The following is a 26,888-nucleotide window of genomic DNA, read 5'->3' as shown; positions in this document are numbered from 1 at the left end:
AAAGCATGACTCAGTCTGTCTGCTATCATGATCTTGGTTCCTGCCTTGAGAACAATCCCGATGGACAGGGCCCAGGACCAGATCTGAACCACTTCTTGACCAGGAGGTATGACCCCCCTGCCTTGTTGACATACCACATAGCTACCTGGTTGTCTGTTTGGATCAGGACAACTTTGTTGGACAGCCAAACTCTGAAAACCCATAGCGTTTATCTGATCACCCGGAGGTCCAGGAAATTGATTTGACAATGTGCTTCCTGGGTGGACCAGAGAACCTGGGTACAGAGCCCCTCTACATGAGCTCCCCATTCTAAGGTGGACACATCCATGCCAGACAATTTGGGTAGGGGACCTCTGGAAGGATAATCCCTGTTCCACATTTGAGAGTACCGCCACCAAGACAGAGTCCTGGAGAGATGGGGTGATTTGGATGCGATCCTGGAGGCTCTGCATGGCCTGGCACTACCGTGACCTCAGGGTCTATTGGGCTCTACACATTTGCAAACAGGTCAAGGGAGTAACATGGACAGTTGCAGCCATGTAGCCCAACAGCCTCAACATGTGCCGAGCTGAATCCTGTTGGCTCTGTTGAATCACTGCCACTATGGATATCAATTTGACTGCCCTGGATTTGGGGCAGAAAGGCTTTTTCCCAAGCCATGTTTAGCAGGGCTCCTATGAAGTCCAATTGAGGTGATGGGCTGAGATGAGACTTTGGGTAGTTGATGACGAACCCTAGTGACTCCAACACCTAGATGGTCAAGCATGAGGACTGAGTGGCTCCTGCCTTAGATGTGCTCTTGACCCGCCAATCGTCCATGTAAGGGAAAACATGCACACAGCCTGCGGAGGTGTGCCCACACCATGGCCAGGCATTTTGTGAAAACATGTGGGGCTGACGTGAGCCTGAATGGCAAAATACTGTGCTGGAAAAGCAAAATTGCTGACCTTGTAATAGGTGTTATCCCAGGACAGCAGGATATAGTTCTCACATATGGGTGGCGTCACAGATGGAGCCCTATCATGGAAAACCTTCTGTCAAAGTTTCTAAAAACTTTTGACTGGGCACTGAGCCCATTGAGCATGCCCAGCATGTCATGATTCCTCGAGCCACAGGGGTCTCCCTTCAGTCTCGTGTATAGCAATAAGCGTTAGCAAAAATAAAATAATAAAACGTATCTGATCCAACTCCACAGGGTGGCAGGTGGGTTTCGTGAGGACTACATTCTGCTGTCCTGAGGATAACACCTATTACAAGGTAAGCAATTTTGCTTTATCCCAGGACAAGCAGGATGACAGTCCTCACATATGGGTGATTAGCAAGCTACAGGCTGTTATTTTTGCATTGGACCAACAGCAAACAACTTGTGCAATGGGCACAACTGGTGTACTGTTGGAAAAAATTGAGGCAGCCTAAAATCACAGAAGGTTGGATGTAGAAGGAGTTGGGATTATGCTGGAAACAAGTTCTTTAAGTCAGATTGTCCGTAGGCTGAATCTTGTCTTCCTTCTTTGTCCAAACAGTAATGAGCTGCAAAGGTGTGAAGAGAACTCCATGTTGCAGCTTTACATATGTCAGCTATTGGCACTGAACGATAGTGTGCTACTGAGGTTGACATTGCTCTTACTGAGTGCGCCTTTACTCGCCCTTGGAGAGGAAGGCCTGCTTTTTCATAGCAGAACTTTATACAATCTGCAAGCCAGTTGGAGAGTGTTTGCCCACTGCTTTACCCAGTTTGTTTTTATCAAAAGAAACAAAGTTGAGTGGATTTCCTATGGACTGCAGTGCGATCTAGGTAATATGCAAGTGCATGTTTACAGTCCAAGATGTGCAAAACCCTCTCACCCTGGTGAGAGTGAGGTCTTGGGAAGAATGTGGCAAGACTATGGACTGATTCAAATGGAATTCTGTAACTACCTTGGGAAGGAATTTCGGGTGTGTACAGAGTACCACTCTGTCATGTAGGAATCTTGTATAGGGTATGTGACAAGTGCTTGTAACTCACTAACCCTCCTAGCAGATGTAACAGCTACTAAGAAGAGAGATTTCCATGTAAAACATTTAATATCGCAGGAATCCATGGGTTCAAAAGGAGAACGCATGAGTCTTGTTAGTACTATATTAAGGTCCCATTCTGTGACTGGTGGCCATAACGGCGGTTTAAGGTGAATTAAACTTCTCATAAATCTACTGACAAGGGGTTGCACTGATATCGGTGCATCCCCTATTGTATGATGGTAAGCTGAGATAGCACTTAGATATACCCTTACTTACGAAGTCTGGAGACCAGAGTCTGAAATGTGCCAGAGATAGTCTAATAAAGATGGTATGGGGCAGGAAAAAGGGTCAATACTTTTCTGTGCACACAACTTGGTGAATCTTTTCCACTTAGAACGATAGTTTTTTTTGTGTGGAAGGTTTACGTGAAGCTACAAGCACTTGAGAGACATTAGTTGAAAGATTGAGTGGTTGCAGGATCAAGCTTTCAACATCCAGGCTGTTAGAGATAGGGATTGAAGGTTGGGATTGCGCAACCTGTCCTGATCCTGAGTTATGAGAGTGGGAACTGTACACAGGCGAATCAGTTCTCTGATCGAGAGGTTGAGAAGTATGGGGAACCAAATTTGTCATGGCCAACATGGGGCTATGAGTATCATCGACCCTTTGTCCTGTTGTAGCTTCACAGTTTTGGTTATTAGCGGTATTGGGGGATACGCATATAGAAGACCTGAATTCCAGGGACGAGCAAAGGCATCCCTGGTTAAGTGGTTTCTCTGTTTGTGCAGGGAGCAGAATCTGTCCACTTTGTGATTCAGCTTGGATGCAAAGAGGTCCATTATTGGTTGACCCCCAACGTTGAAATATCCTGGTCGCTACTAAAGGATCAAGGGACCACTTGTGAGGTTGGAACTGACGACTAAGGCGGTCTGCAACTACATTGTAACTGCCTGCCAGATAAGTGGCCCGGAGAAACATGGAATGTGTCAGGGCCCAGTCCCAAATCTGTGCGGCTTCTTGACATAGGAGATACGAGCCCGTACCCACCTGTTTGTTCAGGTACCACATGGCTACTGTGTTGTCTGTTTGTATAAGAACAATCTTGTGTGAAAGGCAGTCCTTGAACGCATATCGAGCATAACGTATAGCTCGAAGCTCCAGAAAATTGATTTGAAATGTTGCTTCGAGTTTGTCCAAGTATCTTGACTTTGGAGATTGTCTACGTGTGCTCCCCAACCTAAGGTGGATGCATCTGAGGGTAAAGTTACTTGCGGAACTGGTTGCTGGAAAGGTAGGCCTGTGCACAAGTTGTTCTTGTTCGCCCACCAGAGGAGAGATGAATGTAGTTGGTGGGTTATTTGAACTGGAGACGACAGTGGTTGAATGGCTTGTATCCACTGTGATCTTAATGTCCACTGGGTTATTCTCTTGGCCAATCTTGCCATAGGAGTGACATGAACTGTGGAGGCCACGTGGCCAAGCATAGTTAGAAACTGATGTGCTGTCGTCTGTTTCTTTAAGCACAGAGATTTTGCTAATGAGGAGAGTGTCTCCGCATGGTCTTCTGGGAGGAAGGCTCTTGATATTATGGTGTTTAACTCTGCTCTGATGAATTGCAGTAGGCGAGATGGTATGAGGTGGGATTTCTGGTAGTTGATTAGAAATCCCAACACGTGGAGCAGGTTGATTATGAATCAGAGAGGTGAGAGCTCCCTGCTTTGGTTGGCTTCTGATGAGCCAGTCGTCCAGGTAAGGAAAATGTGTACACTTTCTTTGTGCAAATGAGCCGCTGCTACTGCTAGGCACTTTGTGAATACTCGGGGAAAGTCCAAATGGCAGAACCCAGTATTGGTAATGCTGCTGACCCAACAGGAAACGCAGAAACTTGTGATGAGGAGGGAATATTGGAATGTGAACGTAAACATCTTGCATATTCAGAGAACAAAGCCAGTCTCCTGCTTGAAGAAGGGGAAGCATGGTGCCTAAGGAGACCATTCTGAACTTCTCTTTCCATAGATATTTGTTGAGATTTCGGAGGTCTAGGATGGGACGCAGGCCTTCTGTTTTCTTTGGAATGAGGAAATAGTGGGAGTAGAATCCTCTGCCCTGCTGAGGTCGGGGAACTGGTTCCATGGCCCTGGCTCTCAGAAGGGTGGATAATTCTGCTTGCAGAAGAGTAATTTGATCCTTGTGTATCCAAAGAGACTTTGGTGGAGAGTCTTTTGGTACTGTGAGAAAATCCAGATGGTAACCTTGCGTTATAATTGATAGCACCCATTGATCTGCTGTAATGTTTGACCAATGGGGCTGAAAGAGAGAGACCCGACCTCCCACTGGTATCTCTGGATTCGGGTTGGTGGAGTGGCTGCTATCCTCTGGCAGGTTTTCAAAACCCTGATGCTGGGCCTGTCTGAGGAGGAGGCTGAGGCCTAGAAGCTCTCGATTGTCTAGGCTGGGCTCTCTGCACTGGTCTGGATGCTCTACCATGGGATGCTGGTGAATAGTTCCTATGTGGTCTATAGTAGGGCTTTCTGGTGTCCTTTCTCACTGTGCAACGTGTGGCAGATGAGGTATCTTGTGGGATAGCAGACAGTTGATGCAGAGTTTGAGTGTTCTTTTAGTTGAGTTACTGCGTCTTGAACCCTTGTTCCAAAAAGGTTATCACCAACATAAGGCAGATCTGCTAGTTTCTCTTGAACTTCAGGCCTGATGTCAGCAGCCTTGAGCCAGGCCCAGCGATGTGCACAGATTCCAGTTGCAGCTACCCTTGAAGAGGTCTCAAAACTGTCATAGGCAGCACGTACCTCGTGCTTACCTGCCTCCAGACCTTTGTGTATGATGTCATTTACTGAATCCTGGTATTGTTTAGGTAAAGATTCAGCAAGCTGTTGCATTTGTTTCCAGAGGTTACATTGATATTGCGTCATATACAATTTTTATGACGCTATCCTGGATACCAGCATTGAAACTTGGAAAACTTTTCTTCCTAGAGTGTCTAAGAACTTTAGTTCTTTGCTAGGAGGAGCTGATGAGCGTGGGCGTATTCGCTTTGACTTTCTGGGCGGATTCTACCACCACAGATTGGTGTGGAAGTTGAGCCCTCTGATAACCAGGGATGTGTTGCACCAGATAGGTGGTATCCATTCTTTTGTTCGCCGGTGTTACTGAACATGGGTGTTCCCACAGCCTGTATTGCAGGTCCACCAGAACTTCACATACCGGGATTATTAGTACCTCCTTAGAGGTTCTGCAGTTTGTGGATCCTCCTAAGGTCTTCTGTCTGGTATCTTCTTCTGATACTAGTTGAAAGGGAACAGTATCAGCCATCTCCTTTACAAAATTCAGGTGGGGACGGCTCAGACAAGACATCTTTTGAAGAAGTATCAATGTCTCTGTCATCCCAAGTGTCCGATGCAGGGTGCCGTGGTGGAGGTATAAAAAGAGGCATCGATGGCATCGGTGGGTTTTGTGGAGGCATCGATGGAGGAAATAAAGGCATCGATGGAGATATCGGGATTCTCGGCCGAGAAAGTCCGGAGGGCAATGGTATGGATTCAGATGGCAGAGAAGTCCCCGAGGCATCGTCATCATTGACGGGAATCGGAGTTTTAGGTGACAATGGTTGTACCGGAAAAGATTCAATGAGGGAGTCGAACTTTGACAGAATTGGCTGAAAAACTGAGAGGTCCGGTATCGGTATTGGCAGCGGAGCTGGCATCGGAACAGGCATAGCCATCGGTGACGGCACTGGCTCCAGCGGTGTTGATGGCCGAAGATCCCGGAGAGCTTCTTTCACTGCCTGGTGGATAAAACCGTCCAGTTCCTCCCTTATAGCTGGTGAGGTCAGAGCAGCTATAGGTGGTGGCAGAGAAGGCGTAATCGGCACTTCCACAGGTCCCTGTGGTGGCTCGATACCCGGCACCTTTGCAGGGGGGGATCGCCTCGGAGTAGTAGGCCTCGATGGTTTTTGTAGACTAGACCTCTTCGGTGATGGCTCTCTTGGCAATAGTAAGGCCTCCGGCATCGACGCCCACAGATGCTGATGACCATGCTTTTCTTTATGTTCTGTGCTTTTCTTCTCAAGCACGGACGTCGATTTTACCAATGCCCTGGACAGAGTCGGTGATAGTCGGTCTCTGGAGCCGTCAGTGCGACGTTTTCGAATGACTAACCTTTTAGATGCTCCAGCCGGAGACGACTGAGTCAACGTAATAAGTTGAATATGGAAGAGATGTTCCATCTTCTCTTGTAGGGCTCTCCTGCCCTTGGCGGTCATCTCTGCACATTGAGGGCAGGAAGAAACATTGTGAGATTCTCCCAAGCACAGAACACACTCGACATGTGGGTCGGTGATAAACATTGTGCGAGGGCACATCGGGCATTTTTTGAAGCCCGTTGACATAATGAAGGCCGGACAGCCGTCAACTGCTTTCTGACAGAAAATTTCTTTTAACCCGGTCGAAACGGGGAAAAAAATGTACTCACCGGCTGGTGGAGACAGGGAGAACCCTATGTAGGGGATGAAATGAGAGATTTTTTAAACTTTTTCTCTCAAATTAGATGTGTGAGGAATTCACACAGGGCTTCTTCACTGCGATGCTAACTGCAGCCTGGAAAAACGAAGACTGAAGGGAGACCCCTGTGGGTCGAGGGATCATGGCATGCTCAGTGGGCTCAGTGTGCCAGTCAAAAGTTTCTAGAAACTTTGACAGACAGTTTTCCGTGATAGGGCTCCGTCCAGTGAAGTCACCCATATGTGAGGACTATCATCCTGCTTGTCCTGGGATAATGCTGTTTTTCCTCCAGAAATCTGAGATACTTCCTGTGACCTGGCATCCTTCTCAGTCAACAAGTGAAAAGGGACGGCCTCTGCCATCACCAGCACAAAACCTGCGAAGGTTAAGTCCTCTGGTGTAGACTTCCTTCGTTCCACTGGAGGAGAAGGCTCTGAGGAGAGACACTGAGTCCTCTGAGGAGGAATCGGCAGAGTCACCCCCCAGCGGATCATAGGGAGCCTTATCCTCACTGTAGTCCACAGGGGCTGAGGCTCTAGGTGCTAGGCCTTTGTCCAGAGGCATAGGCACTGATGCCGGCCCTGGCAGCACTGGACAGGGGTCTGCAGGCCTTGGCATCCCTGCCGGCCTCAATGGAGCTTTCTCCTTGGAGGAACTGGCAATGAGCACCGCACTGATTGGGGGAAGCATCGGTGCCCTCCCAACTGGGTCAGCAATGCACCGATAAGCACATTGAGCCGTTCCAGCAGCAGTTCCAGAATGGAAAGCTCTGGCATTGGTACCATCTATGCCACAGGCATGACGCCTGAAGTGCTCGTTCCACAGCCAGCTGGACTCTTCACTCCAGCTTCTCCTCAAAAGTTGCTGATGCCAACACAGAATATGAGGAAGGAGGGTTGGCTAGATGCTCCTCAGATCCCTGAAATGGATTGGCGACTGGCAGCAGGACCAGTGAAGACTGTCGCAGACCCCCAGCATCAATGGAGGATTGGCACTCCTCGCCACCGGGTCGCTTCGGGGGCATCACAGCATGAGCCGGCACTTCTCCGAGCCTGGCAACATGCATCGAAGGTGACCAGTGCCGATGCTTTCTTGGCTTCCTTTGGTGCTCAGCCTGGTCTTTCCCCAGTGCCGAGGTAGATGATGAACCCGATGTCCTCGACCTGGAAGAGACCAACAGGTGTCAGACCCCAGCCCATGATGAATGAAAAGAGGGAGATAAACAACAGTGGTGACGGCGGGCACAGAGGCACCACTGCCATGGGGGAATGATGTGAAACACATACTAAAAATACCGTAAAGCTTGACTACGGAGCCTACGGGGGGAGACAAGAGAGGGACCAGACATCAGAAGGATGCAAAAAACCCCCAAAATTAACCAGTGAAAAGTTTTCAGAGGCAATTTCTAAAGGAAAAGCCTCGCACTCACTTAACCGCAAGGTTAAAGCCCCGCAGGAAAAAAAAAATATATATGAAGAGGTCCCCCCAGCATGGACGCGTGGTATAGGGCATGGTGGGCATGCTCAGTGCTCCTAATCAAAAAGTTCCAGAAACTTTGACATGTTTTCTGAGCCAGGCTCCAAACGAAGATGTCACCCATGTGTGAGGACTACCATCCTGGTTGCTCTAGGAGAAAAATTATTAAAAGAAGGGGGAGTGTTTGTTATGGAAAGTAATGACTAGCTAAAGATTACCGAATATATGTTGATAACTCCTTTCTGCCTAAGGGAAGTGTGTTATATGAATGATCCAGTTCTCATGTCCTCATGCAGATGTGTAAATTCTTTGGATAATTATTGATAAATGATTGAACTGTTTTAGCATCACCATCTTTGTGTATACTGAAGTGATTAGTGATGCAGTTTACACCTTCAAGATTTTATGTTTTATTCTTTTTTAACATAGAAATGATGGCAGAAGACGACCAAACGGCCCATCCAGTCTGCCCAGCAAGTTTTGCACTTTTTTTTTTTCTCATACTTATCTGTTACTCTTGGCTCTTAGTAACCTTTTGGTTCTATTTCCCTTCCACCCCCACCATTAATGTAGAGAGCATTGTTGGAACTGCATCTAAGTGAAATATCTAGCTTAATTAGTTAGGGGTAGTAACCGCCGCAATAAGCAAGCTATACCCATGCTTATTTGTTTACCCAGACTAAATAATTCAGTCCTTGTTGGTTGTTGTCTGTATAATAGATCCACTTTTCTTTATTCCCCCTGCTGTTGAAGCAGAGAGTTATGCTGGATATGCATTGAAAGTGAAGTATCAGACTTTCTCCCCTGCCGTTGAAGCAGAGAGTTATGCTGAATATGCATTGAAAGTGAAGTATCAGTCTTTCTCCCCTGCCGTATGTTATATTGCTTGCAGTTATGTTTTATATTATATTGTATCCAGCTCAGCAGATTCTCTGAGCAGCCTACACATGAATGCAAATAAAAATTATATATACACACACATATACGTTATCCGCTCCACCCCCTGGTATGCTTTTAAAATTACCCTCCAAATGTTCTGCAGAAATGTTAAAATACAAATTTTACCAAAGACTGCTTAAGGATTTATGCATCACCTACAATGAGTATTAACCTGAATGAACTAACAAATCAGTAAAAGCAAGCAGAAGTCATTCAAGCAATCTAACTGTCCACAGGATGAGCTTGCAACACTCAATTCTACTAAAATTTACCGGATTGCAAAGTACCTGAATGTAAACCACTTTGAAATGTCTGAAAGGCGGAATATAAATCAAATTAAGTCTAAAATTTCCCATATTCAAAAAAGCTATGCAGGCTGCTGACAAAAACTAAATAGGGGAAAAATACTAGGGAAGTGATCACAAACGGGTCTACAATGCCAATAAAAGAACTCTTCCTATAGTCCCAAACAGATCTGGCATGCAAATCTTAAACACATTTAAGTATTTACAAACCATTTTTAAGTACTTAATTTATAAAAACCAAATAATGAAACGTCCGCTATTAGGGTGGCCAACTGCCCTGTTTTGAACCGGACAGGCTTGTTTTTAAACTAATTGCACAGTGTCCGGTTACAAAGGTAACTGGACACTAATTTTCGATCTGCTACACAGACCAGTGCCTAACCTGGCATTCAGTAGGGAGAGGGAATGATTCGCAGACTCCAACTCACCCTATCAAAGTGGCCAAAGGAGGAAGGCACCCACCACTCAACATTCCTGCCAATAATTTCACTCCCCTTGAGTGAGGGGTAGATGTGTCAGCCAATCAGCCATGATGCTATGCAGCCAATGGAAGGAGGTGCAGACCAATACTAGGAGTTCATGTGTCTGGGATGCCATGGAGGAATACCTGCAGCAGGCAGGGTGATGGCACTTCAGACTTGTACTCCATTTCTGTCCTAGTACCAGTTGCAAGTGAATTTCATATGGGGAGGCTCGGTCTCAATGAGAGGGAGAGAGCATGTGCTTGTCTGTGTGTATGAGAGAGAAAGAACTGTATTTATGAGTAAGAGCATGAATAGCAGGAACAGGGGGTAGTTAGTATGAATGTAGGTTGAAAGGCATAGGGAGAAAATTTATGCAAATGAGGGGGTCCCTCCCCCTCCAGTATCTAGTCCAAGTCTGTGGGAAAGTTTGCCACCCTACTTGCTATTGACTGTTGAACTAAATGTTCATCACAGGCAATAGGATACAGAGAGATGACCACACCAAGAGCAGAAACTCTCCACAACATACTGCCTTTTACAGTCATGTATTCCTGCATGCTGCACACATTTTGTGCTCTGTTGTAGTACATACATTGTCACGTTTATCACAGATGATCTTCCCATAGCACTGATTGTTGTCTCGGCTAGAAATGGTCCACTCGAGAGGCAAGAACAGTGAATGGTACACCTAAGAAAAGGAAAGGGGAGGCGGTAGGGGGCGTGAAAGACAAAAGTTTATTGCTTCAATCCTTTTTTAAAATTTACTTTCTCCCTTCCCTACTAGCATAATGAAATTAATCAAAGGTCATTTAATCCAACATTACAGCAAACATTGTGATCTGTACTATAGAAAGAAAAACTGGTTCTTACCTGCTAAATTTTCGTTCCTGTAATACCACAGATCAGGGCAAGAAAACAGGATTAGCAGCCAAATGTCCAAAAACTGGAATTCTTTATTGCGGGGTAACACGAGTGTGTAAAAAGTGCCCAACTCTGGCCGAGTTTCGCCCTCTTACAGTGGGGCTACATCAGGGGCTCAACTCAATTCGTGTATCGGATGAAAGAATCCACGTCTTAAAAAAGACTATGCATAGATATTTATTGGATTGGCTTGAAAAAACTTATTGGCAGCGATATCTCTGTTTTCTCATGTATTCATCAACACAAAGGTAGTGAATGTACCGGTATGCTTTAAACTTGTGACAGCAAGGGAAAGCTATGCTGCCGTCTATGCTTGCTGTCACAAGTTTAAAGCATACCGGTACATTCACTACCTTTGTGTTGTACATGAGAAAACAGAGATATCGCTGCCAATAAGTTTTTTCAAGCCAATCCAATAAATATCTATGCATAGTCTTTTTTAAGACGTGGATTCTTTCATCCGATACACGAATTGAGTTGAGCCCCTGATGTAGCCCCACTGTAAGAGGGCGAAACTCGGCCAGAGTTGGGCACTTTTTACACACTCGTGTTACCCCGCAATAAAGAATTCCAATTTTTGGACATTTGGCTGCTAATCCTGTTTTCTTGCCCTCACGGCTTTGTTAGACAGCCTTCCTTGCTGTTTCTTCAATACCACAGATCAGTCCAGACAAGTGGGTTTTGGCATCCCCCCAGCAGTTGGAGGAAGAGAATAAAAACTTTTCAGGCATGACTACATAATAGAGTGTGCCACCTGCAGTCCCTTAGTATTGACCTGTACACAAGCCAAGTAGAATAAAAACACCAAATTATCCTAACCAGGATAAACAGAGAACCCAGAGTTGCAATCTAAAAAAACTGGAGCCCCCCTCAAAGGAATTGAAAACCCTTGTAACTCTACTGGTTCTGAATATATACCAGAACATTTCTGACAGTCTATATGTTCTTTCAACCAGGGGATGGGCCTCTGGACTGATCTATGGTATTACAAGAATGAAAATTAGCAGGTAAGAACCAAAATTTTTCCTTTCCTGTTCATACCCAGATCAGTCCACACAAGTGGGATATACCCAAGCTCCTCTACACTGGGCGGGCTCCTGAAAGACCCGCTCGCAACACACACTCGCCAAACGTACCCTTGTCCAGCACCTGAACATTCAGTCGGTAACGCCAAGCGAAAGTGTAAAGGGAAGACCACGTTTCTGGCCTACAGATCCTCCTGTGGAGAGACTGACATTCTGCCCAGGAAGCTGCCTGCACCCTAGTAGAATGCGCCCCCAACCCCTCTGGTACCTTCTAGCCCTTAAAAAGATAGGCCGAGAAAATGCCTCCTTTAAACACAGAGCAATTGTAGCCTTAGACACATTGCTTCCTTTCTTTGCCGCACCAAATAAGACTAACAGATGATCCGAATGCCAAAAGCAGTTAGTGACATTCAGAGAGCGTAACAGGATCCATTGCACATCCAACAAGTGAAGCTTCCTAGTCTGCGACTTCTCCGAAGCCCAGTTTAGAAATGCCAGAAGCTATACCCTCTGATTAAGGTGGAAAGAAGACAACCTTCGGCAAAAATGAGGGCACTGTACTCATTACTTTATCCTCCATTATCCATAGGAAAGGCTCCCAAGAGGACAAAGCCTGCAGCTCTGATATCCACCTGGCCAAACAAATTGCCATCAGAAAGACTGCTTTCAAGGTAAGATCCTTCAGGGTCGCTCTCCACATCTGCTCAAGAGATTCTTCACAAAGCATTTGCAGAACCAAATCCAAGCTCCAAGCCAGACATAACCTGCGAACTGGAGCTCTCAAATGTTTGCCCCCTTTAGAAAACACCCCATGTCCAGGTGAGACATCAAGGTTCTCCAGTGCAGCTTATTTCTGAGACAACCCAAAGCTGCCACTTGAACATGAAGCAAATTATAGGCCAGCCGTAGCGGCCTTGCACTGTCGGGGTCGGGTTTTCCTCTTCACCGCTACAGGGATGGGCTCCCGTAGCGGCCTTGCTTCATCAGGTTTCTACACTGCCATTCCTCCCACCCCACTCCCGGGCTATGCCATGCCTGCCTCACCGGCCAATCAAAGGTTTCCTCCCTTCTTCCTACTCCCACTGGCAGGTAGAAGGGAGGAGGCTTCCGATTGGCCTGCGCGGGGGAAGGCAGAATGAAGGAGGCTTCCCATTGGGCAGTGGGGGTAGGAAGAAAGGAGGCTTTCAATTGGCCCGCGGGGGCTGGAAAATGGGAGAAGGAAAGTACAACGGGGCAGTGGGACATGGGGAGACGCGACACACCTGCCGGTGTTTGGCGACACACCGGTTGAGAAGCGCTGCACTAAACTGAGCACATTCTATCTACCACTTTGCTCGGATAAGCCAATCATCCAGATAAGGACGAACTAGAATACCATCCCTTCACAGAGCTCCCGCCACTACTACCATCACTTTCGTGAACATCCATGGTGCTGTTGCTTGCCCGAAAGGAAGAGCCGGAAACTGAAAATGCTGCCCCCTGACACCATGAACTGCATAAGCTTCTGGTGCTTTACCCTTATGGATATATGCAGATATGCCTCCGTCAGATGCAAGGATGCCAGAAACTCCTTTTCACACCTCTATTACCATCTGCAACGTTTCCATCCGGAAGTACGGCACCCGCAGTGCAGTGTTGACCTTCTGAAGATCCAGAATAGGCCTGAACATGCCTTCCTTTTTGGGAATCACAAAATAAATGGAGTACCTGCCTTTTCTTCTCTCTGCCAGAGGCACTGGCAAAAATAGCCTCTAGATCTTGAAGACAAAGCAAGGTCTCTTGGACCGCCTCCCGCTTGCTTCGGAATACAGAGGGAAACCAGAAAAGCCTCTCTCAGCTGGCATAACAATTACCACATGTAGATCCCACTGGTCCTACGTGATTCTTGGTCCACTCCTCACAGAAAAGGGTTAATCCTCCCACTGCTTCCACGGAAGAGTGGACCGGCCTGACTTAATTATGAGGCCTTACCAGCTCCGGTCCCCTGACTGGAACTCTCCCCTAGGAGTCCTGTGGGCAACTCTGAAAGGACTGCTACCATCCAAAGTTTTGCTTCTGTCCTTAGGCTGGCACCCCCCTTGCCAGACCGAAAACGCCTCATCTCTCAAAAGTGAGTATGTGTCTGAAAGGTCTTTTTGACTGCTTTCTTATCCTCTGGAAGCTTATTCCCCTTAGACTCCCCTAAATGCTTCATCAGCTGTTCCAAATCCTCTCCAACAACAGCTTTCCCTTAAAGGGAACATTACATAATTGCAACATGGACCAAATATCTGCAGCCCAATTGTGCAACCACAGGAACCTGCAAGCTGTCACTGCAGAAACCATGTTCTTGGCCAAAGTGTGCACCAAATCATAGAATGCATCTGCCACATAGGCCACCATAGCCTCCAATCGGGCCACCTTTCTGGAATTATACACTGCAGCATGCTCCGCCTCCTGTGCATTCTACATCCAAGGCAAGTAGGCCCTTTACACCCAGCTCCCACAAATGGCTGCCTGGAGACAACACTGAAAGCTCAAACATAATTTTTAAGTGGATCTCCAGCTTTTTGTCCTGCACATCCTTCAATACAGCCAAATCAATGGCTGTCATCTGAGTGATCACTGACACTACCGCATCTACCTTAGGTAGCCTCAAGAGCTCCAAGGCCTCCTCTGTCAACAGGTACAATTTTATCATTGTCCTGCTAAGTTTCAAGCCAACCTCCGGGGAATCCCATTCCTGGTATATCATCTTTTTGGGCAACAGAAAAGCCTATGGTGGCGTGGGGGCCCCCCCCCCCCCCGAAATCCATCCAGGACTAGGTCCATGCCCTCATTGTCCGAGTCCTCCTGGGTGACCTTAATACCCAGCTCCTCCAGGACCTGAGGAATGAGTGGTCTCAACTCTTTCTTCCAGAACAAGATAACACTTGGATCATCCCCCTCCTAAATCAGAGATTCAACTGGATCAGACACGACCATATCAGCCTGTGGGCCAGTGTCTGGATCACTATCCACTGGATCATCTCCGGGGCCATGAGTGGGAATACAGCTCCCTGCATCTAGTGGGTCATTCAAGTTCTTTCTATATTAAGAGTCCTTTTAATTTTATAAAATTTGTTTACTTTGATTGTTTACTATACCGATTTTGTGTAATTTTTATTTTTTAAATTTATGTTTGGTTTTACATTATCTTTGTGAACCGTTTTGATACAACTTCCATTTGTAAAAACGGTATATAAATACTTTAAAATAAATAAATAACTACTCCCAAGGTCTGCGACCATTTTCCTCAACTCCCAAGCCAACCTCCAGATTCAGCTGATTCAAGAGACTCCCTGAACCCTCTTTCAGAGCTACTCTAGGCCTCTTTAGGGGGACATTGCAATCTCCCCGCCAAGGGCAGCTTCCCTTCTGCCCCCTTCCTTGTCAAATGAGCCTTATGCAGGAGCAGAACAAAATCTGTAGAAAAATCCTCCATATCTGAGGATTTGTCACATGGCACGTCCCCCTCAGGCTCCCCTGCACCAGCAAATTCCTCAGAATTATCCAGGTTCATGGGAGACAGAAGAGGAAGGGAATAAGAAAATTATTCCTTACCTGCTAATTTTCGTTCCTGTAGTACCATGGATCAGTCCAGACAGTGGGTTATATCCCCCGACCAGCAGATGGAGTCAGAACAGAGTTTGAGAGCGTCAGCATATAGAGTAGTGCACCCTCTGCTGGAGCTCAGTATTACGCATAGCAAAGCCCAAAAGCAACACACAACATTTTGGATCCAGATCCGTCCCCAAAAAGGAACAGAGAAAGATATAAGTAAACAAACGGTCAACGGGACCACCAACAGTCAACTTGTGAGGAGCTGTGAACAGTAACAATGATCAGAGACAAACAGAATGAAAGTTACCTGGAAGAATCCGAGCAGGACCTAATGAAACCCCTAGTGGCGGGCGTCTGGACTGATCCATGGTACTACAGGAACGAAAATTAGCAGGTAAGGAATAATTTTCTTTTCCCTGTACGTACCTGGATCAGTCCAGACAGTGGGATGTACCCAAGCTTCCCTAAACCGGGTGGGGTCCTGAGAGACCTGCTCGGAGAACTTGATCGCCAAAAGAACCCGTGTACTGAGGCGCCAGGTGTAGTCTGTAATGTCTGGAAAAAGTGTGCAATGACTTCCACGTCGCCGCACGGCAGATTTCCTGGGAGGAAACGGAGCGAGATTCCGCCCAGGACGCCGCTTGCGATCGCGTGGAATGAGCCGACACGCTGCGAGGCGGCACCCGCCCCGCCGCAATGTAAGCCGATGAGATGGCGTCCTTTATCCAGCGCGCAATAGTCGTCTTGGATGCCTGAGAACCTCTCCTCGGTCCTAACCAGAGGACAAACAAATGATCGGATACCCGGAAGTCATTGGTAACCTCCAGGTAACGAAGGAGCACACGCTTGACGTCCAGGAGCCGGAGAGACCGGGGTTCCTCTGGAGTGAACGCTGGAAGCTCCACCGTTTGATTGACGTGGAAGGCCGAGACCACCTTTGGTAGGAAGGATAGCACCGTACGAAGGGAAACCCCGGAGTTGGAGAAACGCAGATAAGGGTCCCGGCAGGACAAGGCTTGGAGCTCTGAGATCCGGCGAGCAGAAGAGATGGCTACCAGGAAAACCGTCTTGAGGGTCAGGTCCTTGAGGGAGGACCCCCTCAGGGGTTCAAAAGGAGGGCCCGACAGCGTTCGCAGCACCAAGTTGAGGCTCCAAGAAGGGAAAGGATCCCTGACCGGTGGCCGTAGGTGTTTGGCACCCTTCAGAAAACGTGCGATATCCGGCTGAAGGGGTAGAGAGCAGTCCTTCTGTACCAAGACATTCAAGGCCGCCACCTGAACCCGGAGCGAATTATAGGCGAGACCCTTATCCAGACTATCCTGTAGGAAATGAAGGATCAGCGGGACAGTCGCCTCCATGGTTTGGACCCCGCGGTCGAAGCACCAGGCTTTGAAGACCTTCCAAACTCGAACGTAAGCGACGGAGGTCGAAGGCTTGCGGGAACGAAGCATCATTGAGATCACTGTCTCCGGGTAGCCTCTGTGGCGGAGACGGCGCCATTCAAAAGCCAGGCCGCAAGACAGAAGAGTTCTGCCTGCTCGAAAAATACCGGCCCCTGACGCAGAAGATGAGGAAGATGGGACAGGCGAAGTGGGCCGTCCACAGTCATCTGAAGTAGATCTGCGAACCATGGCCGACGGGGCCATTCCGGGGCGACGAGAATTACAGTCCCTCGATGATGTTCCAACCTGCGGAGAACCTTGCCGACCAGAGGCCAAGGAGGAAACACATAGAGCAGTTGATCCGACGGACACGGAAGGGCGAGGGCATCCACCCCCTCCGCGCCGCGCTCTCTTCTGTGGCTGAAGAAGCGTGGAGCCTTGGCGTTGAGAAAGGTCGCCATTAGATCGAGGCGTGGAGTCCCCCAACGACGGACGATGAGATGCATTGCCTCGGAGAGAGCCCACTCGCCGGGGTCTAGCTGTTGACTCGGGAAGTCCGCCTGAACGTTGTCCACCCCGGCGATGTGAGAGGCCGCTATGCGGACGAGATTGCTCTCCGCCCACTCCATCAGGGAAGTTGACTCGAGGGAGACATGCTTGCTTCTTGTCCCCCCTTGACGATTGATTTAGGCCACGGTGGTGGCGTTGTCCGAGAGGATCCTCACCTCTCTGTGTCGCACCAGGGGAAGAAAACGCTGGAGAGCGAAACGCATGGCTCTCGTTTCCAGGCGATTGATCGGCCACTTTGCCTCCTCTGGCGTCCAAGTCCCCTGCGTGGCGCTTCTTTCGCAGACGGCGCCCCATCCCGCGAGGCTGGCATCGGTGGTCACCACCACCCAATTGGGAACCTCGAGCGAGACTCCCCGAGCCAGATGCGAGGGGACAAGCCACCAATCCAGGCCTTTCCTGGCTAATGGTGGAAGCGGCAGGATCACCTGATACTCCTGGGAGACTGGTTTCCAACGGGATAGCAGGGACGCCTGCAGTGGACGCAGGTGTGCAAACGCCCAGGGTACCATGTCGATGGTGGAGGGCATTACTCCCAGGAGCTGCAGATAATTCCAGGCGGTTGGTTCTTCCAAAGCCGAAAACCGAGACACTTGCTCCCTCAGGGCTTGCGCCTTGTCCTGGCGCAGGAACACCATACCCCGCCGGGTATCGAAGCTCGCTCCTAAGAAATCCAGGTGTTGCGAGGGCACAAGGGAACTCTTTGGAAGGTTCACCACCCAGCCCAGAGAGCGTAGGAATTGTACTACTCTGGCCACTGAGGTCTGACCATGTGAGAAGGACTTCGCTCGAATCAGCCAGTCGACTAGGTACGGATGTACTAGGATACCCTCCTTGCGGAGGGCCGCCGCCACCACTACCATGATCTTTGTGAAGGTCCGAGGTGCGGTCGCCAAACCGAAGGGAAGCGCCTTGAACTGAAAGTGTTGACCGAGAATCTTGAAGCGAAGATACCGCTGGTGAGCCGGCAGGATGGGAATGTGCAAGTATGCTTCCGAGAGATCCAGTGAAGCGAGGAATTCTCCCTTGTGCACTGAGGCAATCACTGATCGAAGAGTCTCCATGCGGAACCGGCTGACCCTGAGGGCCTTGTTTACCTCCTTCAAGTCCAGGATGGGCCGAAAGGAACCGTCCTTTTTGGGAACGATGAAGTAAATGGAATAGTGGCCCAAGCCCACCTTGAAGGGGACGGGAACGATGGCCCCTATTTCCTGCAGTTGGTCTAGTGTTTGTTGAACCGCTATCCTCTTGAGATCCAAACCGCAGGGGGAGAAGATGAACCGGTCCCTCGGGGGGGCGGACAAACTCCAAGGCGTAACCATCTCTTATGGTGTCCAGCACCCACTGGTCCGTGGAGATAACTGCCCACTCCTCGTAGAAGTCCATGAGGCGGCCTCCGATCCGGGGAGGTGAGAAGTGGGCTCCTTTGGCATCATTGGGAGGACTTTGTGGGCGGATTTCCCTGCCCTGGACCCTCTCTCCCGGGCCTCCGCCCACGAAAGGAACGAGACCAAGGCTGGGATCTTGTCGGCTGTGTCCGGGAACCGGACTGCCGGTAAGACCTATAACGTCGCTGTGCCCTGGCCCTGGTTCTACCGGAAGAAAATGACCTGAAGGAACGCTGTCTATCCTCCGGCAGCCGATGCACCGAATTTTCCCCCAGTGACTTGATGATCTGATCCAGGTCCTCTCCAAATAAAAACTTCCCCCAAAAGGGGAGGGAGCCAAGGCTAGACTTGGAGGAAGCATCCGCCGCCCAGTTGCGAAGCCACAAGAGCCGTCGGGCTGCTACAACCGAAACCATGGACCGCGCCATTACGCGAAAGAGATCATACAAGGCGTCTGCCCCGTATGCTATGGCAGATTCCAGACGGTCCGCCTGGGCGGCCTCTTCGGGGGGCAACTCCTGAGAGGTGAGAAGCTGCTGTACCCAGAGTAAGCTGGCCCTTTGCGTGAGCGAACTGCACATCACGGCCCGCATACCTAGGGCGGAGACTTTGAAGACCCTCTTGAGGAAGGTTTCTAGTTTACGGTCCTGCGTATCCCACAGGGCCGTTCCACCCGTGACCGGGATGGTCGTCCTCTTGGTCACTGCCGACACCGCTGAATCCACCTTGGGCACCTTGATAAGATCCAAAAAATCCTCAGGGAGCGGGTATAGCTTTTCCATGGCGCATTTGACTTTCAAGGACGCCTCGGGAGTGTCCCACTCCCTGGTGAGAAGCTGTAGGAAGGACTCATGGATAGGGAAAGCCCTTGCCCTAGGACGGAGGGCGGCAAGTACTGGATCCCCTTTGCGAGAAGAGGTGGCGACGGCAGGAGCCACAGGGATCGGCGGATCTGGAGGTGGGTCAAGGTCCAGCTCCTGAATAATATGGTGGATGAGTTCATCCAGCTCTTCTTTTTGAAAAATCCGTAGGGCTCGAGGGTCGTCCCCCTCCGTATGTCCATCCGGATGCGCCTCCGGGGGTTCCGGGGAGTCGTCTCTCACCAGCGAAGCCGCCCCCGTGGTACGCCAGGGGGGCACGGGAGAGGGACCCGGCAGGGATCCAGGCGTAACGGGCGAGGCGGTGAGACCAACAGCAAGTTTAGGAACCTTGGGAGGAGGGGCCCCCAGGGAATTCGGCGCCTGCGCTCCCATACCCTGCAAATAAGCCATGTGCATTGCCAGAATAAAATCAGGTGAGAAAAACGGGGAGCTGATTGGAATCCCTGGGGGGGGACCGTCCTGGGAGCCCCGGTCTGGCAAACCCCCCGCCGGGGGCAAAGCCTGTTGAGAGCCAGTGCAACCAATCCTGTCTGCATCTGGGAGCGAGTCCGTCTCACGCTGTCCCCCTAAAATGGCCGCCGTTCCCGCCAAAGGCGGCGTCGTGGCCGGCCCGCGCCGCCTGGGCTGAGGAGGAGGCAGGTCCGAAATCACACCGGAGGACTGCAGGGTACTTTCCCCATCGGGGAAGCACCGCTCACAAAGCCCCTCCCTCAGAAATTGATTCCCCGGTTCGCCGCAGGCCTCACACCTCGAGGACCGCGGCATGTCAGCACCAGGAAAAAAGCCTCGGGGGGGGGGGGGGTGTCCAAAAACGAGCTAGTGCCGCGGGGGGGGGGGGGGGGGGCCCTGGAATGGCCCTAACAACCCGCCGAAGGGGTCCAGGAACTGCAGGGGAAACCCCCGTTTCAGTTGAGCACACACCCGCGGGCGGAGCTTGCGAACCACGGGACCCAGAAACGACGCGTGGAGCGGCCGGAACCACCGGCATCCACGGGGCACCACCAAAAAGAAGCAAACCTGTGGAGAAAGAAACTCAAAAAACTTCCACTTACCCCAACGGAAGAGGAAGGAGTACAGAATAGAGAAGGCAGAGCCACAGACACACGCCTCCTCAAAAATTGAAAAGTCTTTTTTTTTTTTTTTAATTTTAAGGATCCAAAATGAAGAGAAACATAAGACAGGGAAATACTGTGGAGAAAAAGAAAGAAATAACCAAAAATGAAGAAACCCTGTCAATCTGGGGGAGCTAGTGGATCCCCCCACTCACATCTGCTGGAGTCAGAAGAATACTGAGCTCCAGCAGAGGGTGCACTACTCTATATGCTGACACTCTCAAACTATGTTCTGACTCCATCTGCTGGTCGGGGGATATAACCCACTGTCTGGACTGATCCAGGTACGTACAGGGAACCCTGGGTTCGCTAGCAGTTTGCCTTCTGCCAAGTGCCTCCTGAGAAACCAAAGTGCTTGCGGAGCCCCCCCCAGGAGCCTCTGGCACCTAGCCTGCCAATCCCATGACTCTCCTTGAATTTGCTGCCTCACCAGAGGATCCCTGCCCCCCCCCCCCACAGTCCATGCGCAGTGCTCTCAAACTGAGGTGCCCCTGACGCGATCCACAGAACTTGTCAAGCGCCGCGATGCCGGCACCATTGCCTCGACCACATGGCGCAGTCATGCTTCTGCCACACTGCACAAACCTCACACAATCGGCTCAAGTCCCTGCCACTGAAAGCCCCGAATCTCAGATGCTACCAGGGACTCTGTGATCCTTCTCCCTCCTGCGAGCTGTGACTTGCACGTACCACCCAACCGAGCAGCGACCTTAAAAGGTATCCCCAGAAAAGGGCATAATTCCCTGTTCTGGCTGGTATAGAAGGAGAGAAGGCCTCAAAGGGAACGATTGAGCCAGGACCCCTGGCTTTCGAATGCTCTGGATGACATAGGCTGAGACAACCAGGTATCACCAACCCCCACTTGCCCGGCTCCACCTGAGGGATGGCCCACGAAGATGCCTAACATTTCAGAGAGATCTTCAATCTCTTCTAAATTTTCTTTTTTCAATTTCTCTCACATTGCAGGTTTATGCCTCTACCATCTGCTGGAGACAAAATACTGAGGGACTGCAGTTGGCACTCTCTGTTATGCAGCACTGCCTGAAAAGTTTTTATTCTCTGCCTCCATCTGCTGGTAGGGATGCAAAACCCACTTGTCTGGACTGATCTGGTATGAATAGGAAATTACAAATGTCAAATACTTTGGCTCACAGATTATGAGAAGGCATGTACTATGATCTTCATGCATTCTACAAACTGTCCCCCCCCCCTTTTTTTTTTTTTTTACACTACAAACATATCTTCCAGAATTCACACAACTTGTGCAGCTCTGGGGCAAAATACTATCTCATTCTTCATCAAGACTTCTAAACCAGTTCTGTTCATTATTAGGATTGACTGAATGCTAACTTTATAATTAAATACCCCAACTCTAGTTTTCCTGTAGAATTACCTGTACAAACATTATCAAAAAGCCAGTCCTAATGAGGGGATTCCAGGGAATAGTCAGTATTTAAAACTACTTTTCTGAGAACTTTACAGAAGGACCACTGTAAGTCACCCAAAGAATATACAATGCAAAGCACAAAGGGAATGCCGTTCCAGTTTTACCAAAGCCTGTACCTGGCCTCTCTCAAAACCAGGTAAGCAATGTTACTTTTTAAGAAAATGTAAGGCAAGAGAAAGGATTTTCTGAAAAGGAGAGGAAAATGTGCTTTAGCATTACTTTAGCCAAAAAACTTAAAAGACTGAGGTTTATAGGGAGATAAAATATGATGGGACTCAATGCCTACCACCATAAGAATCAGGGGCAGGGAAATAAGGAGTTTTGATATTAAGATACAAGGTAACATTCTCACCTCTATATTTTCTTTTCCGCAAAGTTCAATGGCTCGTTCTTCAGAATACCCACAACAACCATACTCCAAAGGAGTAAAGACTGTAGTTGGAACATTGATGTAATCACACTAAGACAGAAAAAGAAAACTGATTTCCTCTGAATGTAGGATAGAAAACACATAAGTTAACCTCATTTTCTATAGGGAAACTGGCCTTATGAAATCGTGTGCGCGCTTTTGTCTGACCCTGCCACAGGTAACGTAGCGCTCACTGACCCTACATACACAATCCTCTGCTTGTTTTCCTTCCTATAGGAAAACAACCAGCTCCCTTCAGCTGAAATCTCAGGAAGATAAACACAGTGTCAAGCATTTTGAAAGTTGTTTAGCTGTCATAACCATGTAAATTTGTACCAAAGGAGAAAACTGGGTATCATGAAATATTCACATTTGTTCTTGTTTAAACTGTTTTAGTGTTTATGAAAAGGAAGAACTGGCAAAAAAAAGCAAATGATACAAGCTTCATAACCCTAGCAATGAACCCCAATCCTAAATTACTCAGTCTGGCCTGAATATCAGCAGCCATCAAATAAAGGCTTACCACCAATATATTTACTAAACAAAAACTGGAGATTGAAAAGTTACTGCTTACCTGATAATTTCCTTTTCTTTAGGACAGTCAGATGAATCTAGATCAAGTGGGTATTGCATCTACCAGCAGATGGAGACAGAGCAAACTGATGTCAAAGTATATATACCACTGCAGTGACATCAGCCTGCCACAGTATTCTCTTCAAAAGCCAATTGTGGACAGACTAGCAAAAAACTTGATTAAAAACAGATAACCATGTCAATACTCATCCAACAATATTATATCCAATAATATTATGACTGTTTAAATTTAATTAAAAAATATTAGTTATTTGAGTCCCATACTGTTACAATGTAAAAATAATGCGACTCCTTGTCCTTTTATTCTCCTTGTTTACAAGAAAACTGATGTAAACCGATATGATGTCTTTACTAATATTGGCATAGAAGACTCCATAAATAAATAAATAAATAAAACAGATGTGATATACCCAAATGAATGTCGGTATATAAAAGCAAATAAATAAATAAACAAGAAACACTGAGCTCAGACAAGAAACGTATTAACACTAGTCTAACACCAATAATCCCTGTAACATTCACACAAAAGGACCATAGTACAATCCATTCGGCAGACAAGGGAGGGAGGCTGGATTCATCTAACTGTCCTAAAGAAAAGGAATCAGATAAGTAGTAATTTCTCATTTCTTAGCTTCCAGTCAGATGAATCCAGAACAAGTGGGATGTACCCAAGCTACTACCGAATAGGACGGGAGGCTACCTGCGGTCCTGTCAAAACCGTCCGTGCAAAGGCTGCATCTTCTCGGGCTTGCACACTCAGACGATAATACCTGGAAAAGGTGTGTAAGGAGGACCATGTTGCAGCTCAGCAAATGTCTATGGGAGATAGCAACATAACTTCCGCCCATGACACCGGCTGAGCCCTAGTGGAATGAGCCCTAAGCTGACTAGGTAATAGCTTGCCAGCATTAATCTATGCTGCCGTGATTACCTCCTTAATCAAGTGAGCTATTGTAGCCTGCGAGGCCAGCTCTTTGTTTACTACTAACGTAAAGGACAAACAGGTGATCCATTTTCCATAAAGGCTCAGTAACCTCCAGATACTGGACAATATGACTCTTGACATCCAAGGGTCGCAACAGACTATACTCCTCTACAACTCTCTGTCCAGAGACGCCAGGGAGATGGACTGATTCAAGTGAAATTCAGTGACCATCTGCGGCAAAAAGGAAGGAACAGAACACAGCTGTACCACCCCTGGAGTCACTTGGAGGAATGGCTCCCAGCAAGACAAAGCCTGCAGCTTGGAAACTCTACGTGCAGAACAAATTGCTACAAGAAACGCCATTTTTAAGGTCAGCAACTGCAAGGACAGGTTACGCATCAGTTTAAACTTAGGATCCGCAAAGAAATCCAAGACCATGTTAAGACTCCATAAGGGTACCGGAAACCGCAAGTGAGGACGAAGATGTTTCACTCTTTTCAGGAAACAGGTCACATCAGGATGAGCAGACAATGAACCACCTTTTATCTGGCCCCTGAAACAGGCAAGAGCCGCTACTTGTACCTTTAAGGAATTAAGGGCCAAACCTTTAGTCAAGCCATCCTGCAAAAATTCCAAACTAAGCGGGATCTTGGCCGAATGAGAAAGAGTAATTCAATCCTCACAGCAGGCCTCAAACATTTGCCAAAACCACATATAGGCCAAGGAAGTAGAGAATTTTCTAGCTTTAAGCAAAGTGAAAATTTCTGCCGAGTATCCACGTTTCAGCAAGAGAGCTCTTTCAAGGGCCATACCGTAAGACAAAACAGAGTCAGATCTTCGTGAAGAACTGGATCCTGTCTTCACAGGTTCCCATGTACCAGAAGTCGAAGGGCCGAGTCCCCATGAGTCCCTAGGAGCCACTGCTGCAAATCTGCATACAACGGCCTCCTGGACCAGTCTGGAGTAACTAAGAGCACCATCCCTCTGTGGCACTCTATGCTTTGGATCAATTTGTCCAACATGGGCCATGGAGGAAAGGCATACAGCACTCATCTTCCGGCCACTCCTGCACCTGGGCATCGATCCCCAACAACTTCAGCTCTCTCCTGCGACTGAAGAATCATGGAACTTTCGCATTGCGAGAAGTTGCCAGCAGGTCTGGAAATGGGGGACCCCAGCAATCCAGAATTAGTTGAAATGCCTCATCTGATAATGCCCATTCTCCTGGGTCCAGACTCTCCCTGCTGAGAAAGTCTGCTCATACACTGGCTTTCCTGCTATGTGTGAGGCTGAGATCATCTGGAGAATCACTTCTGCCCATTCCATCAGCTGATCTATTTCCAGCAACACTTGCTAGCTCTCGGTTCCTCCCTGCCGATTGATGTAAGCCAAAGTCGTTGCATTGTCTGACACTATCAAGACCGACCGACCCTGCAGCTGCTGCTGAAGTGCGAACATAAGAACATGCTATACTGGGTCAGACCAAGGGTCCATCAAGCCTAGCATCCTGTTTCCAACAGTAGCCAATCCAGGCTATAAGTACCTGGCAAGTACCCAAAAACTAAGTCTATTCCATGCTACTGATGCTAGTAATAGCAGTGGCTATTTTCTAAGTCAACTTGATTAATAGTAGGTAATGGACTTCTCCTCCAAGAACTTATCCAAACCTTTTTTAAACCCAGCTACACTAACTGCACTAATCACATCCCCTGGCAACAAATTCCAGAGTTTAATTGTGCATTGACCGCCCTACTTTCCAGCCTATAGATATTCCAGAGAGACCCCTCCGCATTCCAGCGCCCTTGCACCGTCAGCTCCTGACAGTGAGCACCCCAACCAAGGAGGTTCGTATCTGTGGTCAGTACTAGCTAGTCCAGTGGTGCTAGGGAAGCCCCTTTCCTTAGATGATCCACCTGCAGCCACCATTGCAGTTGTGAGGAAACCTCTATCAGCAGGAGCTGAATCGAATAGTCCTGAGACCGTGGGTTCCACAGAGACAGAAGGGAGCGCTGAAGAGGAAGCCTACGAGTTCTCGCCCATTGGACCACTTCTAGGGCTGCTGCCATTAAGCCAAGTACTTGCAGGTAAGACCATATGATCAGGCACAGAGAATTCAACAGAAGTAGCTTTGTCATCAACTTCTGAATTTGAGCTTCCAGCAAGAAAACCTTACCCTGTTTCGTGTCCATCCGAACCCAGAGGTATTCCAATGACTGAGCAGGCTGAGGACTGCTCTTTGTCAGGTTCACCACCCAGCCGAGCTCCTGCAATAGGGAGATCACCTTGCGAATCACTATGCAGCTCTCTTATTTATTTATTTCGGATTTTTATATACCGGCATTCTCAATACAAGTATCGAATCAGGTCGGTTTACATAGAACAAAACTGTCGTAATAAAGGCGTTACATTAAACAGCGTTTCTTAACATATGAGTAACATATAACATACCATATAAAAATATAAATAAATAAATAATACAAATTTAAATATTACATAGACTATAATAATAATAATAACGAAGTCTCTTCCAACGAAGTCATCCAAATACGGATGTACAAGGATCCCATCCTCTCTCAAATCTGGCGCCATGACCACCATTACCTTAAAAAAGGTCCTTGAAGCGGTGACCAGCTCAAAGGACAGGGCCCAAAACTGATAATGGTGTCTCAGAACTGCAAACCACAAAAAGCGTTGATGCTCTAGTCGGATGAGAATATGACTATATGCTTCAGACAGATCCAAAGAGATCAGAAATTTCTGACTGTATGGCCATTATTACAGAGCGTAAAGGTTCCATGTGAAAATGCATCACACCCACAGATGACATTTGACAGCTTTGAGATCCAGGATGGGCCGAAAGGAGCCCTCCTCCTTGGGCACAATGAAATAAATGGAATACACACCTGTATTTTCTTGAGAAGGGGCACTGGAACCACAGGAAAATTGGTTCTTACCTGCT

The 26,888-nt window shown here is 48.2% G+C and overlaps 1 protein-coding gene across 2 annotated transcripts in view; it reads right to left on the bottom strand.

Annotated features, from left to right (window-relative positions):
- The window catches only part of TXNRD3 (thioredoxin reductase 3), a 166,220-nt gene that overhangs the window by 22,070 nt on the left and 117,262 nt on the right, over positions 1 to 26,888 (bottom strand). For both annotated transcript variants that reach the window (XM_029601336.1, XM_029601337.1), the window contains 2 exons: positions 22,354 to 22,461; positions 10,289 to 10,384 (listed from right to left, as the gene is read on the bottom strand). In XM_029601336.1, the coding sequence (XP_029457196.1) occupies positions 10,289 to 10,384; positions 22,354 to 22,461 (204 nt within the window). The remainder of the gene's footprint in view (positions 1 to 10,288; positions 10,385 to 22,353; positions 22,462 to 26,888) is intronic.

The sequence above is a fragment of the Rhinatrema bivittatum genome, chromosome 4 (assembly GCF_901001135.1).
Source record: "Rhinatrema bivittatum chromosome 4, aRhiBiv1.1, whole genome shotgun sequence".
In the NCBI taxonomy this organism is placed as follows: Eukaryota; Metazoa; Chordata; class Amphibia; order Gymnophiona; family Rhinatrematidae; genus Rhinatrema; species Rhinatrema bivittatum.
Note: the sequence above shows the minus strand (reverse complement) of the source record. Positions and strands in the feature narration are given on the sequence as shown.